We start from the raw sequence: 21,304 nt of genomic DNA, 5'->3' as shown, positions 1-21,304 counted from the left end.
CTATGGCATGCCATCCTCTGGAGCAGTAAGCTATAGAGTACCCAAAAAACAGCACACGATAGTGTATCGTGTGGGGCACGACTGGACAATAAATATGGTTTGAACGTTTTTGTTTCTTCCTTGTGACTTTGTATTCGAGCAAGAAGGTGTCAATTTGATGTGGTTATTAGGCGGGGTTTCAGTTTTGACCAATATCATTTTCCACACACACGGAGGAGGATATTTGGCCAGATACTGTTCACTCTAACTAGCTACCGGGACACCACTTTTATTCCTGCGATAGGAAAAGATTTGTCGACGAGGATGGGATTCGAACCCACGCGTGCAGAGCACAATGGATTAGCAGTCCATCGCCTTAACCACTCGGCCACCTCGTCCTCTGAGTCACATCATAATCCAAAACCCCCTTTTATCTTAAATTTACGAGGGGGTATTTGGGTTATGTTATTTCAATGTGCTAGCAAACCATATAGCATATTTGAACATGCAGTTGTTCGCTACGAACACAATAAATGGTCCATTTTATGTCGAACTAGCTAGCTACGTGCCCTTCTATACTAGGGTTTGTGGTAGAAAAACTACTCCTAGTGGGTGAACAGACATAGCCAAGGCTTGGGGCCCCTGGACGTGACCTAACATTATCCTGGGTGGACCCCTGGGAGCCCTTCTACATTGGGCCCCGCACCGTGGCCCTGTACCTACCACGGCTTCAGGGAGTATGGCTTTAACCGCATCAGGTATGTATTGTATGGATAAAAGTAGGTAGTTTACTCACAGTACGGAGGGGACGCGACATGTGTGTGTGTGTGTATGGTTGAAAACAGTTACATTATCAACAGACACTTGCACAGCAGTATAATATACATAAACAAAGATTTGTCGACGAGGATGGGATTCGAACCCACGCGTGCAGAGCACAATGGATTAGCAGTCCATCGCCTTAACCACTCGGCCACCTCGTCCTCAGAGTCCTTACACATAACTAATCACACCCCATAACTACTGTCATGAATTTATTTGGGTTATGTTATTCGAGAGAGCATTTTCATGAAAGTGCAAGCAAACCAAATTAGCATATTTGAACATACAGTTGTTTGCTACGAACACAATAAATGGTCCAGAAGGGCAGTAGCTAGCTACGTGCCCTTCTTATACTAGGGTTTGTGGTAGAAAAGCGTAGACGTGCGCCACAAGGTCGTCACTAGTTACCACAGCCACAAAGTCATAAACCCCGTCTATTTATACAATGTATCTGCTTAAAATCTGATTTTAAACTTAACCATAACCACACTGCTTACCTTATGTGTACCTTTAACATCAAAATAAATTATGGCCAAAAAGCACGTTTTTGTTTTCATTATTTTTTACGATATAGCCAACTTTGTGGATGTGCTATCTAGTGGAAACCCACCATTCTCCAAATGTGTTTTTTAATGCTATGAGATTGACAAAACCGCATATCATCAAATATGAAGGAGGCCCGTGCAATGATTTCACTACTGAAAATCTTATCGAATCCTACGGCAGCACTGCGTGATGTCAACGGCATGAGACAGTCGAGGAGAGCCCCCCATAAATACATTCCGAAATGTGCTCCGTGTAACTACTTAGCCACCTAGCAGTGGTCAATTTTATACCTACCTGGGGCATATTGCTAAAGGATTTTGCTGTATGTGGTGTACATGCAGTGCCCGGGAATACATTGCTATAAGGAATGTTCCGTGTTTAAAGTGTTGCTCTGGTAATGGTAGCCGTCTTGCAACTGATTTGACCTCTCCTTTCTATCGAAACTGCACGGTAATGCACGGTAAGCAGCAGCGCTACCGATACTCTGAGCTTTTCCGGAGCTCTGGCAAGAAAAATGGCCACTCTGAGAAAAACTCACGGAAAGAGTGTCTCATGTACTCTCTGTCCACGGGGGCTATATTTGATGCCTGCGGGAAATACCGTGTGTACAATAACTTGATCAACAGCGATTTCTCCACCAATCAGAAGAATGGAGCGGATGCAAGCTCGCACCAATTGGCCTTAGCAACGCACACATCCATCAACAACTTGCACCCCCTGGACTCTTTGGTGGAACGTTGGCAGAACCCTCTCTCTGTGGCAATTTTCCCACATGGGCAAGATGCCACGTTTGCCACAGCCGAGGTCATCGTCCTGCATGCCTTTGAGATCCGCCATGTACACAAGATGCCTGCCACCAAGTCGGAGCTGGCACAGCTGTACCAGGTGGGAGAGGTGCAGCCCTTCTATGAGATGCCATACCCACAGTGCCAGGCACCCACCAACTACTCCAAGTGGGTGAACAGACATAGCCAAGGCTTGGGGCCCCTGGACGTGACTTATACGTTTTCCTGGGTGGACCCCTGGGAGCCCTTCTACATTGGGCTCCGCACCGTGCCCCTGTACGACGGCTTCAGGCAGTGCGGCTTTAACCGCATCAGCCAGGTATGTATTGTACGGATAAAAGTAGCCAGTTACTCACAGTGCGGAGTGGACGCGACAGGTGTGTGTGTGTGTGTGTGTGTGTGTGTGTGTGTGTGTGTGTGTGTGTGTGTGTGTGTGTGTGTTTGTGTATGGTTGAAAACAGTTAGGACTACATTACATTATCAACAGACAAAGGACACTGCAGAGATTCTTGCACAGCAGTAAAATCTACATTATACAAATCGAATATAAAACAAATACTTTGTCCTGACACGTCATTCAATTAAAAGTTTTCACCATTTCATGTTGTCCCCCTTAACTCCTCCTCTTCCCTCCCAGGTCTGTAAGCTCCACGTGACGGGCTACGGATTCTCTGTCCTCAACTCTGCCTTCGTGGTGCACAAAGGGTTCAAAGTTCATGGCGAGTTCCACAGCAGGAAGGATGAGGAGAACCGAAGGAGCCGCCTCCTATTCCGCAGCTTCAAGGAGGGCCTGAAGACCAAGTACCCCTCCTCCCCTCAACGCTGCTGAGGAGACAAGTTGAGAACACTGGTGACTGATTGACACTATAGGGTTAAACTAGGGGTTGGCCTGGTTACGCATTCATCTTTGTTGCTGGGTAGGACCATGTGAGAGGAAAATATCCAAGCCAGAACAGTACGGTTTGGCCCTATAGTGTGAATCAGCGTTGGATCACATCTCCCTAAGTACAGGCTAGGTGTTGATTTGGAGTTCAGCATTCCTATGAGTTCACAAGACCTCTGTCCAGCAAGAAATCAACAAATTACCAACTGCACTACAACATAAACATGAAATGATCACTGGTCCCTGAATTTCTGCTCATTTGTCCAAGTCGGTCAACCACTAGATGGCAATAGTAGACACTTGACTGTAAGGTTTTCACATCATCATCATAATCAGCATTACCTATGCATTGACAGTGAGGGTGGGCCTGTCATTTCTAGTGCCTGCTGAAGACCACAATTGTTTTTGTAAATAGACTCATTGTTCTATAGAAGCTGGGTTTGGTTGACACTCCCATAGAGAGATGTATGTAGTGGGAAAGAGTGACAGGTGTTTTGAGTCTAACACTGCTGTGATACCAGTGTGTTAACTGGAAAGAGTTAGTTGCGTTTACCTGCAGGTATAACAAAACACTGTTGAACGTTTAGAGAAATTAAATGTCTATTTAATGTAAATGGTTACTTATTTATTAAAGGATTTGAGTTGTATGGTTTGCATTTGTTTGAAGTACAAATAGTTAATATTATGAACACATACAGTTGAAGTCGGAAGTTTACATACACCTTAGCCAAATACATTTAATCTCAGTTTTTCACAATTCCTGACATTTAATCCTAGTAAAAATTCTGTTTTAGGTCAGTTAGGATCACCACTTTATTTTGATAATGTGAAGCTTGATAATGTCAGCTTAATAGTAGATTGAATGATTTATTTCAGCTTGTATTTCAATCATCACATTCCCTGTGGGTCAGAAGTTTGCATATACTCAATTAGTATTTGGTAGCATTGCCTTTAAATTGTTTTACTTGGTTCAAACGTTTCGGGTAGCCTTCCACAAGCTTCCCACAATAAGTTGGGTGAATTTTGGCCCATTCCTCCTACCGTGCTGCTGTAACCGAGTCAGGTTTGTAGGCCTCCTTGCTCGCACACTTTTTTTCAGTTCTGCCCACAAATGTTCTATGGGATTGAGGTCAAGGCTTTGTGATGGCCACTCCAATACCTTAACTTTGTTGTCCTTAAGCCTTTTTGCCACAACTTTGGAAGTATGCTTGGTGTCATTTTCCATTTGGAACACCCATTTGCGACCAAGCTTTAACTTCCTGACTAATCTTGAGATGTTGCTTCAATATATCCACATAATTTTCCTTCCCCATGAAGCCATCTATTTTGTGAAGTGCACCAGTCCCTCCTGCAGCAAAGCACACCCACACCATGATGCTTCACGGTTAGGATGGTGTTCTTCGGCTTGCAAGCCTCCCCCTTTTTCCTCCAAACATAACGAGGGTCATTATGGCCAAACAGTTCTATTTTTGTTTCATCAGACCAGAGGACATTTCTCCAGAAAGTACGATCTCTATCCCCATGTGCAGTTGCAAACCGTCGTCTGGCTTTTTTATGGCGGTTTTGGAGCAGTGGCTTCTTCCTTGCTGAGCGGCCTTTCAGGTTATGTCGATATAGGACTCGTTTTACTGTGGATATAGATACTTTTGTACCTGTTTCCTCCAGCATCTTCACAAGGTCCTTTGCTGTTGTTCTGGGATTGATTTGCACTTTTTGCACCAAAGTACGTTCATCTCTAGAAGACAGAACGCGTCTCCTTCCTGAGTGGTATGACGGCTGGGTCGTCCCATGGTGTTTATACTTGCATACTATTGTTTGTACAGATGATTGGGGTACCTTCAGGCATTTGGAAATTGCTCCCAAGGATGAACCTTTTTTTTCTGAGGTCGTGGCTGATTTCTTTTGATTTTCCAATGATGTCAAGCAAAGAGGCACTGAGTTTGAAGGTAGGCCTTGAAATACATCCATAGGTACACCTCTAATTGACTCAAATTATGTCAATTAGCCTATCAGAAGCCTCTAAAGCCATGATATAATTTTCTGAAAATTTCCAAGCTGTTCAAAGGCACAGTCAACTTAGTGTATGTAAACTTCTGACACACTGGAATTGCGATACAGTGAATTACAAGTGAAATAATCTGTCTATAAACAATTATTGGACAAATTACTTGTGTCATGCACAAAGTAGATGTCCTAACCAACTTGCCAAAACTATAGTTTGTTAACAAGAAATTTGTGGAGTGGTTGAAAAACTAGTTTTAATGACTCCAACCTAAGTGTATGTAAACTTCTGACTTCAACTGTATGTTGTTCTCTTTAGTAGGGATGTCGACAGTATGATCCCCTAGGTCACGTCCCAAATGGCACCCTATTCCCTATAGACTACTTGCGGAACAATGGGGTGCCATTTAGGATGTATCCATAGTATTCATCCTGGTTATTTTGCATTGTGAATATATGGTACAGTATTACTATTTTGCATAGCGGTGGTCACTGACTTGTTAGCCCTGTGAAGGACTAAATGTAGCACAGAATAGCCAGAACTCTGTTGTCCAACCACTAATATATAATTTTCTTTAGTTATTTGGGAGTGAAAAAAAAGATACATCCAAAAAGATTTGTTGTTGGAAGTTTACATATTCATTGTGATATTTTTCAAATATTAAAATATCCTATTAAAATACAACAAAAACTACAACTTGTTTCTGAAATTACTTTTCATTACATGTTGTATTTTTTGGGGAAAATTAATTGACTGTCCTATGTTATTACCAATTTTTTTTTAAAGTAAAATGTTTTGATAATTTCAGTTGGCGTTACTATGAAATGCTTTTGGCACGTATAATTGTGTGTAGTAGCGACTCAACCAAGTAGGAGGCAGTGGAGTAAGGTTACCTATGGTAATACGACTTGTCGTGTTGGATCGCAGTTCTTATTCTGTTGAGTCTAAATCATGTTCCTGAGTACGTCAATCTAGTAGATTTTCATGCTAACCAATTTACTTCTATGATGATTGGGAAGGAAATCAACAGATTTCTCTCTACATTTCACTAATATTTTGGTGATAAGGGTTTGCATATCAAGGTCCGGGGTGATTTTAGTTGTCAGTTTAAAAAATGTAATTAGCATGTTGGAAAAAAACTAATTAAATAGGGCAGTTTTTTTTATTCATGATCTCAATTTCTCTCAGTTTTCAATGAATTCAGTTGTCAATTCAGGAAGTGAAAAATCCACAAATAAAACAATGGGCAATTTTACATTTTTGAATTGACAAATTAACTTTTATCTTTCTTTTAGAGGAAACCATATACAGTGGGGAGAACAGGACAGGTGTCTTTTATACAGGTAACAAGTTCAAACAGGTGCAGTTAATACAGGTAATGAGTGGAGAACAGGAGGGATTCTTAAAGAAAAGCGAACAGGTCCGTGAGACCCGGAATTCTTACTGGTTGGTAGGTGATCAAATACTTATGTCATGCAATAAAATGCAAATTAATTACTTAAAAATCATACAATGTGATTTTCTGGATTTTTGTTTTAGATTCCGTCACACAGTTGAAGTGTATCTATGATAAAAATTACAGACCTCTACATGCTTTGTAAGTAGGAAAACCTGCAAAATCGGCAGTGTATCAAATACTTGTTCTCCCCACTGTATGTAGTGTGGTGTTGCTCCCAACTTGTGAGGACACAACATGTCTCTGGGTTTAAAAGATGTCACTAACTAAACCAATAGAAGCTGACGCCTGGGTTAAAAGGTGATTCGACCTAACATCCTATCTTTTTTAGTAATTAACACGACCTGTTTTGAAGTGAACTCCACAAAGCCCTGTAATCTCATTTATTGAACTTGGTGGTGAGACACGGAAGGGACTAACACGTAATCACTGCTGCTGGGCACTTGATTCATCATCCGAACACTTTAACTTATCACACCAGTGATCTATCTAAGCAGATACACATCTCGTCCCTGCTCTCTCACTCCAACAACTCTACCTTCAACCATATTAGCAGATTTTCTTTGTCAACATTCTCATCGTAGGGCGTTCTTGTTTTTATGTGCCTCTCTTCATCTCACCAGACCAATAACTCGGACTACGTTGTTTATTTTTCTCTTGCGCTTTCCCTCTGCTCCTATTTTTCACTCTTCCTCAGTACGTCACCGTCCCGTCGATGGTGTTTGAGTGGCAGAAGGCAGAGGGGGAAGGGAGGGGGGTTGTACGGATAAGGAGTGGCATTAAGCAGGTTTGGTGAGGTAAAGTGGGGTTTATCTCGACAGCTTTGGGGAGCTGCAGCTTATTAGGGTCAGGGAGCTTTACGACAAGAGCAATTAGGGCTGGCCTCTGTGTGGAGCTAGCAGGAGGCCTACCACTAGATTGGCTGTGTACAAGGAGAAGAGGAGGCAGAGGAGGGGTGTATGTGTACCGAGGGAAGACCAGACATGCTGGAGCCCTCGGCCTAGTGGGGCTTTTGAGGGGGGCTTTTTTTGCGGGTCACTTCATGGATGAGAATTGCAGTGAGGTAGCAGTGACCCCAAAACTTCGGAGGACTGGAGAGACCGTTGCGTCCCAAATGGCACCAATTCCCTTTTGTATGGTGCACTAAATAGGGTGCCATTTGGGGTGCACCCACAGACAAAGTATTAAGAGCTGAATTACCTTTTGTCTATTGCCACAGCATGTTAAACAGACAGTCATTGAAAATGTTCAGCATTAGGACCTTATTGTGCGCTAATGACGGCTTCCCCTGTTGATTGACCATTGGAAAGCACTTGACTGGAAATCAATGCCTTTCTTAATTGATTGCCCCTGAGGAGAATAAGTTGTATCGAATTGACTTCAAACACGTCTCTGTATGTTGGGTTTACTTGAATTATATTACTCTGTAACAAATGAGTCAGTACAAGTTAGGTTTACATCCAATTAGCTTCAGATTTGTATGCATACGTAAACATTTGCGAATTTTCCCACCAGTGGTGGGTCTCCACCAAAAGGATATGTTGCAGATAGAAATCAGTGCTTGATGACAACTTCTGTTACTTCATGTACCGAAGAAAAATAATCAGACCGGCGAAATTTATTGGAAAGGAGCCTCAAACTCATACCATGCACTTTCACCATCCTGTGAAGTTCAACATAATTTTTTTCATCTACCCGCACTGTATCTGCCAGCTGTTGGCTAGAGAGTACATGCCAAGACCAGAGTAGGAACATTTATCTATTTAACGCGACAGTTTCTGTGACAAAACTATCAGTAGAGTTGAAAATGTGATGTAAACACATTGAACATTTCCAAAAGATTTCGGTACACGGTATTCAAATAATATTTGAGAAGGTCCGGTCACACAAATTTCCTAGGTGGCAAAGATAGATATTTGAATTTATCCGCGTAGTAAGAAACCCCTCGCTACCCATGCGACCCCAAACTGTTCACACGCCTCTTGTTGGTGGAGATAACAGTTCGCAGCTGTAAAGCAAATTTCCTGCAAATCTACACATTTTGCCATGGGGTTAGCCTAGCTTACCTACTTAGCTAACATGGGCAAGTTGATCAACTGGACATTTTTTTATTATATTATTTGATGTATATTATTTGACCGGTTATAAATAGCTGTAAGTGAATGTGATAAAAATAGGGTAACTGCCAATGCAGAGTTGGCAGAGTTATTACAACTCCCAACAGCAGAAAGTTCACAGCCAGACTGAGTCTCTCCCCCCCCAAAAAAAAGAAAACCTGTTTAAAGTCAGGACCCGCGGTCCGTATTGACCCCGTTCTTGATTTGGATCCGGGACCAAGTCTGCCTATTGAGTATGACTGACCTATACTGTCCAACTAGAACTAGTTGTTGAGTGTTACATGTCTGGTGAGTTCACCTGGATTCCACTATGAGGTCAGGTCATGACGATCAACGTGTTACAACTTAACTACTTATGAAATGAAATACTTATAAAATAAAACATTTTATGTGAACTCTACAAGCAACTCTTCAATAAAAAAAGATGCAAAGCAATGTGAAAAGTAGAAACCAAAATGCATTTCAGTGAAAAGGTGAGACATGTTTGTGTCTCAGGGGTGAGAGGAACAGGAACAGGTCACCTCTGGTAACACTTAACACCAGGCAGAGCAGCCTGGACAGAAGTGAGCTCAAACATCCGTTTCACTTAAACGAGTGTGAGCTTATCGGTCATCAATGCCAGCTTTAGGAGCAGGCGACCTGTCTGCTTACGGAACAAGCTCCCACCGATGCACGCATCCAGTTCACTCATGGCCAGTTAAGTCGAGTGTTCTTGGACGCCCTGGCTACCTGCGCTTTAAACGTATCCCGCTAGATACGTCTCCCTTCGCCCTCCACCACCGTGGTACTCAGCTAGCGGTTGCAGTTCTAATAGGACGTGACACCGCCCGGGGGGGAAGAAAATCAGGCCTAATGGATCTAGGTAATCCCTCTCACTGAGCCTCACCAGCTCCTTGCTTATAGCCTCCTCCTCCTTCTCCCACCGTCCTCTTTTATCCTCCCCAGTGCCCAGCTTGTATACTCCTCCTACCCACTGTTGCCGGAATTCACCAGGAGAGAACAGACGGACGGGGGCAGGCTGGACAGGGCATCCCCCTCTGACACAGTCGCGCACACACTGTCACACACATACACAAACACACAGAGTTGCGTGCGCGCGCACACACACACACACACACACACACACACACACACACACACACACACACACACACACACACACACACACACACACACACACACACACACACAGACACACACACACACACACACACACACACACACACACACACACACACACACACACACACACAAGGAACCAGAACCTTGGAGTCGGGAACCAACTGACCAGACACTGACACTAGCCACATAGGGCTAAGTTAAATCTGTCTCCTTGATCAATGAGCTAATGCAAGCTCCTCTATCACAATAATTTAGTAACAGATGAAGGATGGCATGATGCAATTGGCCTATTGTACTGTGTTTGTAGACTGGCTGCACATTCCCTGGGCCCTCATAGCTCCCAGGATCTGCATTAAATCTCAGAGGAGAGGAGCTTATCCATAGTTCTGGTACAGTACACAGTACAGTACATACAGTGATATACAACATGTATTTTCTCATAGGAAAAAGCAGAGGAGATAGTTTTAGAAGGAGTTGTTTTTGATTTTTGCCGTGGCTTATTTCCCCTTATTCTCCATTTCTTGCAATAAATGAATAATAACCATGCTGCAAACAATGTCTCAGAATGTGTGTCTCTCTATGGGCAACTATCAATCAATCAATCATTAAAGTCTATTCAGTGCTCTAAAGAGTATTTATAAGCTCAGGTCAGTGTGTATGTAGTGCACTCCTATCAGTACATCTAGGTGACATGAATGCAGACAAAATTAGCACACAACAAACAAACTTTACTGAGCCTTTAAGCACTCTTAAATAACCATCCTCTACCCTCCATCCCTTCATCCCTCCCCCAGCCCTCACTTTATCCACCTGTCCCTCCCGGGGGGTAATTTGGCAGAGCTGCAGAGTGGCTTGGCTGAGGCAGGCAGGTGGGTGGGGCAGGGTGGGACAGGGAGGGGGGGAAGGGGGGCTCAATAGAGGTAAGTCACTGAATCAGGAATTAATGAGTATTAAAGTATTAGGTGAGAATAAGTCCTACCTTTTAAGCCCTTTAGCATTCCTAAACAACTCCAATAACACCTGTTATATCAAGGAATCGCAGCGAGGCTGCGTGGTGTGAGAATTCAATTATTTTTCTTCTATTAAGTCACCTTAGACATGTTGGCCAAACTGGTAAGCAGATAGTTCTCTGTGAGTTCACAGGCATGGAAGTAAAGAGACTTGAAAGACAATGTCAATTAAAATGTTAAGCACAATTTCTGTGAGTATGATATTCAATTTGACTACAATTGGTAGAAATAAAATATAACTCAATAGCATTTTGAGTCATAATATTTTGACCACAAACCAACATTTGACAGAGGTGCCTATTGAGTTACAGACAGAATCCAGAATTGGACAGTGTTCTTTCTTTGACACAGAGAGCTTCTAAGATTCCAAAGAATTCTAAGATTCTATGTTCTCTTCTCTAAGCTTCTCGTCTCTGAGTTCTCAAGGCTATGATGTCATGGCAGTGAAGCCAGCCAGCCAGCCAGGCACAGACAGACAGACAGACAGACAGACAGACAGACAGACAGACAGACAGACAGACAGACAGACAGACAGACAGACAGACAGGCAGACAGACAGACAGACAGACAGACATTGGCCCTCCTATTGTTCTAACCCCTTACATCACCACCATGACCACTAGCAGCCATTGCTGCTAGTCACAAATCACAGTAATCATAAGCACAAGGGCCAACGACCAGCCCAGCAAACAAAACCTGAGAGTGATCCACCCATCCATCCTCAAGTCTATTTTCTAGTGCATAGAGCATAAATTAGACAACATTGTTGGTTGGTTAATAAGTCATCAAAAGGAGATCTCCTTGTGTAAGCTCATCTTCACACACAGCAACGGTGATACCTTCCTTAGGTGGAGCTATAGAAATACTAGAGCAGGCATCCCCATCCAAGACCACATTCTGTGGTGGAGTGCCGTCTGGGACTATGTTAGGAGGACGGGCCGTTTGTTAACTGAACCTGAAAAAAACCCATCCAGGGGGAGGAGACAGTAGTGCTGGCAGTAGAGAGAGACGTCAAACAGGTCCTCCTTGGGGAGGTGGTTCGCTATCAGATAGCCCTGGGGTTGGACACAGGCAGAAAGACATACACGTCGAGAGACAGAGACACAGAGTACACAAGCACACAGGTTGGACACACACACACAAATAACACAATTGAATTTAGAACACAAGTCGCCCCATCGTATTAGAGTGCCAGACTCTTTCAATACAAAGGTCATGAGAATGGAGACTTGAACCTAGAGAACAACCTTCTACAAATCATGAATAATTCAGCATCAATTGATAGGCTGATGATGTGTCATCCAGAGAATGAGGGGGTACAGAATGTTATTCTGGGTGATGATATCCCATCCACAGTGCATTCGGAAAGTATTCAGACCCCTTGACTTTTTCCACATTTTGTTACGTTACAGCCTTATTCTAAAATCGATTAAATTGTTTGTTTTTTCTCATCAGTCTACAAACAATACCCCATAAGTCTCTGAATGTCATTGAGTATCCCAGCCAGAGCCTAAACATCTCTGAAGAGACCTGAAAATAGCTGTGCACAACACTCCCCATCCAACTTGACAGAGATGGAGAGGATCTGCAGAGAAGAATGGGAGAAACTCCCCAAATACAGGTGTATTTACTCAATGAAGACTCAAGGCTTTAATCGCTGCCAAAGGTGCTTCAACAAAGTACTGAGTAAAGGGTCTGAATACTTATGTAAATGTGATATTTCCATTTGATATGTAATAAATTAACAAACATTTCTAAAAAAACTGTTTTTCCTTTGTCATTATGGGGCATTGTGTGTAGATAGATGAAAAACAACAACAATTTAATCAATTTTAGAATAAGGCTGTAACTTAACAAAATGTGGGAAAAGTCAAGGGATCGTGAAGGCACTATATAATCCTGTCATATACTGTACCTTGCTTAAAAACAGTCAACTGAGATTGAGTATAATGCAAACAACAAAAACAGTAATGTTGTTAATAATACGTGGTAGATGCTGGTTAAAATAAGAGCTTTGTGGGGGTCTTTCTGACTGTGCTAAAAATTTAGACGGGGATTCACTCCTTGTCTTTCAATCCACCACAAATATTTGCCTCCACAGTGACTGCTATCTCAATCCTCAATCCTCAATCACCCTGGGCCAATTGAGGCAAGAGACTTTGCTCTTTCTCCTCCTATAGCACCTCACAACAGCGGAAGGGGAAGTGAATATATTGTTTGTTTGGTGAATGACCCCTGGGCATATGGTGCTGCCTGGGAGACCCTCCTATGTGGGGAGGGGGTGGGGGACACTCGACCTGTCTGAGAGGATACTGGTATTGAGTTGCAAACAAGTTTGTAATTAGCCCCTACTTCACTTGCTGGGAGGGAATTAGTGTGTGTGTGTGTCAGTGTGTGTTATGCGAGTGCATGTGTGCTTAGTTCATTTGTTTCGGTGTGTTTTCCTGAGCTCGTTGCGTGTGTGTTTGACCTCCTTTCTTTAGGAGGAATAGGGGTTGGGGCCGGTGATAACGATAACACTAATTAGTTCTCCTCCCAGTTGCTTGTTAATTGCGTTGAGTTGTGGATTTATACAGCATGGTTGGATGGGTAATACCCCGCCACACAGGGCCCCAGACCCCACCCCCTGCCTTGCGTGTTGGCAAAATCAACAGCTCATTTTTAAGCAGGCGACTTCTTGTTTAAGTCTAATTAATTATGCCAAGTGGGGTTCCACCTCCACCGTCATGTCCTGGCCTGCGTCCCAAATGGAACCCAATATTTCCTGTGGTGCACTACTTTTGACCCGGGCCCATAGGCACTATAGGGAATAGGGAGCCATTTGGGATGTAGGCCTTGTTTTGTCCAGAAAGGGGAAGAGGTGCAGGGAGGGGAGGGGAAGAGGGGAATGAGGGCTAGATATGTGCATATGGTCACAGAATTAATTAGAACACAAAAGTATGTAACTATATAACTCTGGTAACAAAAAAATGATCAGGACAAATAGATGGGAAATGTTGCTACAAGGTTGATGACCACTCTTCAGTGGTCATGTGTTAAACACTATGTGTTTGGTTCAGCTTGTAAACTTTCCTTGCAAAAGCTTGCAAGAGTGCAATTTTGACAACACAGCCAGGAATATAAACTTCAGCAGGCTTTATTGACACGCTATCGTGTTGTATCATATCAAAACGATGCCTCTATAAGGATGTGCGGTATTCAATAAATCAATACAGTTTAAACACCCCTCACACACTGATACTGACTGGCACACACCATCATAATCTCCTCATCCCATCTCCATCTATGATTAAGAAGATTGGTAATCTCACTCAGTCTGCTCTCAAAGTGTTAACAGATTGGTGGGATTTGGAAGGGGGTAGAGGGGTGTGTGTGTGTGTGTGTGTGTGTGAATATGTTTAAGCAAAGTGTGTGTACAAGTGTGCATTCAAACGCGAGAAGTGTCTAAAACCTAACAGCATCAGATTAACTATAAGGTATGATCTTCCCCCGGCTCATCTAATTTCTCCCCCCTTCTGTGCTCCTCTATACTGGCTGTGTGAACAGACACTTGCACACACACAGTACAATCCCTCCCTCCCTTCCGACAGACACACACATAGGCACACACACATTGCACCCCACTGCCCTGATAATCTAGATGGGCTATCATCCTCTGCCCACTGTTTGTACAGGGAATCTATACCTTTGTCTCGAGCTATGGACTGTTTGGATTTACTTCCATTTGAAAAATAAGAATTTTGTTACAGTTTTTTATACATTGTTGTCACGTTCTGACCTTAGTTCCTTTGTGATGTCTTTGTTTTAGTATGGTCAGGGCGTGAGTTGGGTGGGCAGTCTGTTCTTTTTTCTATGATTTGGTATTTCTGTGTTTGGCCTGGTATGGTTCTCAATCAGAGGCAGCTGTTTATCGTTGTCCCTGATTGAGAACCATACTTAGAGGCAGCCTGTTTTCACCCTTGAGTTGTGGGTGATTATTTTCTGTTCTGTGTTTTTCTTCACCGTACAGGACTGTTCGTTTGTCGTTTTTTCCAGTGTTCAGTTGTTTCATTAAAGAATACGAACACTTACCACGCTGCGCATTGGTCCTCTTCTTCTTCCACCCATGACGAGCATTACAATTGTGTTAGTAGAGTAATTTAAAAATAATAATAATATTGAAGTTAAAATGAATATTTTTACAAGGATATAATGTATAAAAACATTTCAAATATCAATGTTCCTGTACACACTGGCGGACTCACCATTAGGCAACTCAGGCCATTACCAAGAGCATCACATCATCGGGGGGCCTCGTGAACTTGGCAGAATTTTGTTTAAAATGATCTTGCCTAGGCTTATATTGTTACTTTCACAAGCTACTTTAGTTTCCATTTGCCTTTTTGTGACAAAGAAATGTATCCATTGAACATGTATTCTGCACAGAAGGTATACAGTTGTTGAAATAAATAATAATATTGTCAGGTATACTCCCTCCCCGGCCTCTTGGTCATCAGACTGCTGATTATCCCGCACACCTGTCACCATCGTCTCGCGCACCTGCGCCTCATGACACTAACCTGGACTCCATCACCTTGGTTCCTTCCCCAGGCGTCATTGTTTCTTGTTTCTTGTCTGTGCGTAGTTCGTGTTTCTTGTTTTGTACTTTGTTTAATTTATTTATCCCTGAGGAAGGCACAGTGATGTCGAAACGTTGGCAGGGAGAACTTCCGGCGCCGACAGAGATGGCCGCCTCGCTTCGCGTTCCTAGGAAACTATGCAGTTTTTTGTTTTTTTACGTGTTATTTCTTACACTAGTACCCCAGGTCATCTTAGGTTTCTTTACATACAGCCGAGAAGAACTACTGAATATAAGATCAGCGTCAACTCACCATCAGTACGACCAAGAATATGTTTTTCGCGATGCGGATCCTGTGTTCTGCCTTACAACCAGTGTAACCGAGTGGATCACATGCAGCGACCAAAAAAAAAAAAAAAACGACTCAGAAAAAGAGGGAAACGAAGCGGTCTTCTGGTCAGACTCCGGAGACGGGCACATCGTGCACCACTCCCTAGCATTCTTCTTGACAATGTCCAGTCTCTTGACAACAAGGTTGATGAAATCCGAGCAAGGGTAGCATTCCAGAGGGACATCAGAGACTGTAACGTTCTTTGCTTCACGGAAACATGGCTAACTGGAGAGACGCAATCCGAAGCGGTGCAGCCAGCGGGTTTCTCCACGCATCGCGCCGACAGAAACAAACATCTTTCTGGTAAGAAGACGGGCGGGGGCGTATGTCATATGGCCAACGTGACATGGTGTGATGAAAGAAACATACAGGAACTCAAATCCTTCTGTTCACCTGATTTAGAATTCCTCACAATCAAATGTAGACCGCATTATCTACCAAGAGAATTCTCTTCGATTATAATCACAGCCGTATATATCCCCCCAAGCAGACACATCGATGGCTCTGAACGAACTTTATTTAACTCTCTGCAAACTGGAAACGATTTATCCGGAGGCTGCATTCATTGTAGCTGGGGATTTTAACAAGGCTAATCTGAAAACAAGACTCCCTAAATTTTATCAGCATATCGATTGTGCAACCAGGGGTGGAAAGACCCTGGATCATTGTTACTCTAACTTCCGCGACGCATATAAGGCCCTGCCCCGCCCCCTTTCGGAAAAGCTGACCACGACTCCATTTTGTTGATCCCTGCCTACAGACAGAAACTAAAACAAGAAGCTCCCACGCTGAGGTCTGTCCAACGCTGGTCCGACCAAGCTGACTCCACACTCCAAGACTGCTTCCATCACGTGGACTGGGAGATGTTTCGTATTGCGTCAGACAACAACATTGACGAATACGCTGATACGGTGTGCGAGTTCATTAGAACGTGCGTTGAAGATGTCGTTCCCATAGCAACGATTAAAACATTCCCTAACCAGAAACCGTGGTTTGATGGCAGCATTCGTGTGAAACTGAAGGCACGAACCACTGCTTTTAATCAGGGCAAGGTGTCTGGTAACATGACTGAATACAAACAGTGCAGCTATTCCCTCCGCAAGGCTATCAAACAAGCTAAGCGCCAGTACAGAGACAAAGTAGAATCTCAATTCAACGGCTCAGACACAAGAGGTATGTGGCAGGGTCTACAATCAATCACGGACTACAGGAAGAAACCCAGCCCAGTCACGGACCAGGATGTCTTGCTCCCAGGCAGACTAAATAACTTTTTTGCCCGCTTTGAGGGCAATACAGTGCCACTGACACGGCCTGCAACGGAAACATGCGGTCTCTCCTTCACTGCAGCCGAAGTGAGTAAGACATTTAAACGTGTTAACCCTCGCAAGGCTGCAGGCCCAGACGGCATCCCCAGCCGCGCCCTCAGAGCATGCGCAGACCAGCTGGCCGGTGTGTTTACGGACATATTCAATCAATCCCTATACCAGTCTGCTGTTCCCACATGCTTCAAGAGGGCCACCATTGTTCCTGTTCCCAAGAAAGCTAAGGTAACTGAGCTAAACGACTACCGCCCCCGTAGCACTCACATCCGTCATCATGAAGTGCTTTGAGAGACTAGTCAAGGACCATATCACCTCCACCCTACCTGACACCCTTGACCCACTCCAATTTGCTTACCGCCCAAATAGGTCCACAGACGATGCAATCTCAACCACACTGCACACTGCCCTAACCCATCTGGACAAGAGGAATACCTATGTGAGAATGCTGTTCATCGACTACAGCTCGGCATTCAACACCATAGTACCCTCCAAGCTCGTCATCAAGCTCGAGACCCTGGGTCTCGACCCCGCCCTGTGCAACTGGGTACTGGACTTCCTGACGGGCCGCCCCCAGGTGGTGAGGGTAGGCAACAACATCTCCTCCCCGCTGATCCTCAACACTGGGGCCCCACAAGGGTGCGTTCTGAGCCCTCTCCTGTACTCCCTGTTCACCCACGACTGCGTGGCCATGCACGCCTCCAACTCAATCATCAAGTTTGCGGACGACACAACAGTGGTAGGCTTGATTACCAACAACGACGAGACGGCCTACAGGGAGGAGGTGAGGGCCCTCGGAGTGTGGTGTCAGGAAAATAACCTCACACTCAACGTCAACAAAACTAAGGAGATGATTGTGGACTTCAGGAAACAGCAGAGGGAACACCCCCCATCCACATCGATGGAACAGTAGTGGAGAGGGTAGCAAGTTTTAAGTTCCTCGGCATACACATCACAGACAAACTGAATTGGTCCACTCACACAGACAGCATCGTGAGGAAGGCGCAGCAGCGCCTCTTCAACCTCAGGAGGCTGAAGAAATTTGGCTTGTCACCAAAAGCACCCACAAACTTCTACAGATGCACAATCGAGAGCATCCTGGCGGGCTGTATCACCGCCTGGTATGGCAACTGCACCGCCCTCAACCGTAAGGCTCTCCAGAGGGTAGTGAGGTCTGCACAACGCATCACCGGGGGCAAACTACCTGCCCTCCAGGACACCTACACCACCCGATGCTACAGGAAGGCCACAAAGATCATCAAGGACATCAACCACCCGAGCCACTGCCTGTTCACCCCGCTGCCATCCAGAAGGCGAGGTCAGTACAGGTGCATCAAAGCTGGGACCGAGAGACTGAAAAACAGCTTCTATCTCAAGGCCATCAGACTGTTAAACAGCCACCACTAACATTGAGTGGCTACTGCCAACACACTGTCAATGACACTGACTCTACTCCAGCCACTTTAATCATGGGAATTGATGGGAAATGATGTAAATATATCACTAGCCACTTTAAACAATGCTACCTTATATAATGTTACTTACCCTACATTGTTCATCTCATATGCATACGTTGATACTGTACTCTATATCATCGACTGCATCCTTATGTAATACATGTATCACTAGCCACTTAACTATGCCACTTGGTTTACATACTTATCTCATATGTATATATTGTACTCGATATCATCTACTGTATCTTGCCTATGCTGCTCTGTACCATCACTCATTCATATATCCCTATGTACATATTCTTTATCCCCTTACACTGTGTATGACAGTAGTTTTTTTTGGAATTGTTAGTTAGATTACTTGCTCGTTATTACTACATTGTCGGAACTAGAAGCACAAGCATTTCGCTACACTCGCATTAACATCTGCTAACCATGTGTATGTGACAAATAAAATTTGATTTGATTTGATTTGAAATACCCATTAAATTGCTGGGAGATTATACATGGAGTGTGCGACTTTCTCTATTTTGATAGTTTATCATTTATTTATTAAAACAATCACTCCCTGAACTTACTTCCAGACCCTCGCCTACATTATTACAAATTAAATCTAGCTTTGTTTATATATGTCTTGGTTTTGAGTGTATTTGGTCATTTACATCTGGCTTAGAACATTACATCTTACACCTCATGGCCAAAAGTATGTAGACGGCCCTTCAACTTAGTGGATTCGGCTATTTCAGCCACACCCGTTGCTGACAGGTGATTAAAATAGAGTACACAGCCATGCAATCTCCATAGACAAACATTGGCAGTAGAATGGCCTTACTGAAGAGCTCAGTGACTTTCAACGTGACACCATCAAAGGATGCAACAACGGCTCAGCCGCGAAGTGGTAGGCCACACAAGCCCATAGAACGGGACCCGTGAGTGCTGAAGCGGTGCTAAAGTGCGTAGTGCTAAAAATAGTCTGTCCTCAGTTGCAACACTCACTACCGAGTTCTAAACTGCCTCTGGAAGCAACGTCAGAACAATCACTGTTCGTTGGGAGCTTCATGAAACGGGTTTCCATGCTCGAGAAGCCGCACACAAGCCTAAGATCACCATGGGCAATGCCAAGCGTCGGCTGGGGTGGTGTAAAGCTTGCCGCCATTGGACTCTGGAGCAGTGGAAACGCATTTCTGGAGTGATGAATCATGCTTCACCATCTGGCAGTCTGATGGACGAATCTGGGTTTGGCGAATGTCAGGAGAACGCAACCTGCCCGACTGCATAGTGCCAAATGTAAAGTTTGGTGGAGGAGAAATAATGGTCTGGGGCTATTTTTCATAGTTCAGGCTTGCTCCTTAGTTCCAGTGAAGGTACATCTTAATGCTACAGCATACAATAACATTCTAGATGATTCTGTGCTTCCAACTTTGTGGCAACAGATTGGGGAAGGGCCTTTCCTGTTTCAGCATGACAATGCCACCATGCACAAAGTGAAGTCCACACAGAAATGGTTTGTCAAGATCAATGTGGAAGAACTTGACTTGCTTGCACAAAGCCCTGACCTCAACCTCATCTAACACCTTTGTGATGAATTGGAACACAAGCCAGGCAAGCCAGGCCTAATTGCCCAACATCAGTGCCCGACCTCACTTATGCTCTTGTGGCTGCATGGAAGCAAGTCCCTGCAGCAATGTTCCAAAATCTACTGGAAAGCCTTCCCAGAAGAATGGAGGCTGTTATAGCAGCAAAAGGGGGACCACCTCCATATTAATGCCCATGATTTTGGAATGAGATGTTAGATGAGGAGGTGTCCACCTACTGTTGGTCATGTAGTGTGTCTGTAGTCAATTAAATGAAGGTCTCCAGCTTAGCCTGTATTGTCTGGTAAACGCATATTTGTGTTTTGTAGAAAGATTGTTGGACAAGACTAAACCACTTGACCTGTTTCTAAACCATGACCCTTTCTTTGCATGGGATTGGCACACATTGATGTGGTTCTGTAGTCTAGAGACTATGGATGTAAACTGTCCAGGGTTACTGTCAATTCCATTTCAATTCCATCAATTCTGGAGACTAAATGAAATTCCAATTCCAGAATAAAAAAAAAACGTTTATTTTCAAATAGGATTTTCCTGAACTGACCCCAACCCACCTCCACCACCATACACAAACGTATTAACGTTATTCCCCTAAACAAAACAGTAGCCTAATAAATACAATTATGAATAATTGAAAAATAATATGCAATGTGCCTAAAGACCCAGAGCATAAATCAATTCCCTATAGCCTATACTCATATAATATAGTTTATTATGTGTGCTTGTTGTACCGCAATCGTGGACAGATGCTTATTCTAAACCGGATTAATAAAAAATGTGTCCCCTAAAGACGGATTAATAAAATCAGAAAGGGATTGAACCCATGAAGCAGGATCATATAATACAGTGTCCCCGAGTAACACTGCCGTCCATCACCCTGCCCCCAGAGACGTTTAAAAAAAACTATCCTGACCCGGGGACGGACCGGGGTGGAGGAGGATAGGTCTACTGTATGAGTGTCCACTTTAATTAAAAGGCGATTACTTTTGCCGGGAGCGTTGAGAGGATGCCTAGCAGCTTTGCCAAACATGCATCTCGGGAGATTTCGCCGTGGGCAAATGGAAGCGGCCGCCGCGTAGGTGATACAGATACAGATTGCCAAGGCTTTAGCGCGGTAGCTCTGGCGCTCAGATTCAAACCGCATTCAAATCAGAGCATACACTATAGCTGTGAAGCGGTCTGTCATCTATAACCCAGACATGTTATGAGCCAGGGTGCATCCATTCACCAGGATTAAAAAACAACAACAAACAAAAAAACATATCCGA

The 21,304-nt window shown here is 43.9% G+C and overlaps 1 protein-coding gene and 2 non-coding genes across 3 annotated transcripts; 1 reads left to right on the top strand and 2 right to left on the bottom strand.

The window, feature by feature from the left end:
* Positions 1 to 295: 295 nt before the first annotated feature.
* Positions 296 to 377, bottom strand: trnas-gcu. Its single transcript has one exon. It is a non-coding gene; the product is annotated as a tRNA-Ser (tRNA).
* A 78-nt stretch (positions 378 to 455) lies between these two features.
* On the top strand, positions 456 to 3,662 carry LOC112214956 (beta-1,4-glucuronyltransferase 1-like). Its single transcript, XM_024373989.2, has 2 exons — positions 456 to 2,451; positions 2,770 to 3,662. The coding sequence occupies exons 1-2, from the start codon at positions 1,672 to 1,674 to the stop codon at positions 2,959 to 2,961; spliced, it is 972 nt and encodes a 323-aa protein (XP_024229757.1). The 5' UTR covers positions 456 to 1,671; the 3' UTR covers positions 2,962 to 3,662.
* On the bottom strand, positions 881 to 962 carry trnas-gcu. Its single transcript has one exon. It is a non-coding gene; the product is annotated as a tRNA-Ser (tRNA).
* Positions 3,663 to 21,304: the final 17,642 nt, after the last annotated feature.

Source organism: Oncorhynchus tshawytscha, linkage group LG09 (assembly GCF_018296145.1).
Source record: "Oncorhynchus tshawytscha isolate Ot180627B linkage group LG09, Otsh_v2.0, whole genome shotgun sequence".
NCBI lineage: Eukaryota > Metazoa > Chordata > Actinopteri > Salmoniformes > Salmonidae > Oncorhynchus > Oncorhynchus tshawytscha.
This window is presented reverse-complemented; position numbering and strand designations above follow the sequence as displayed.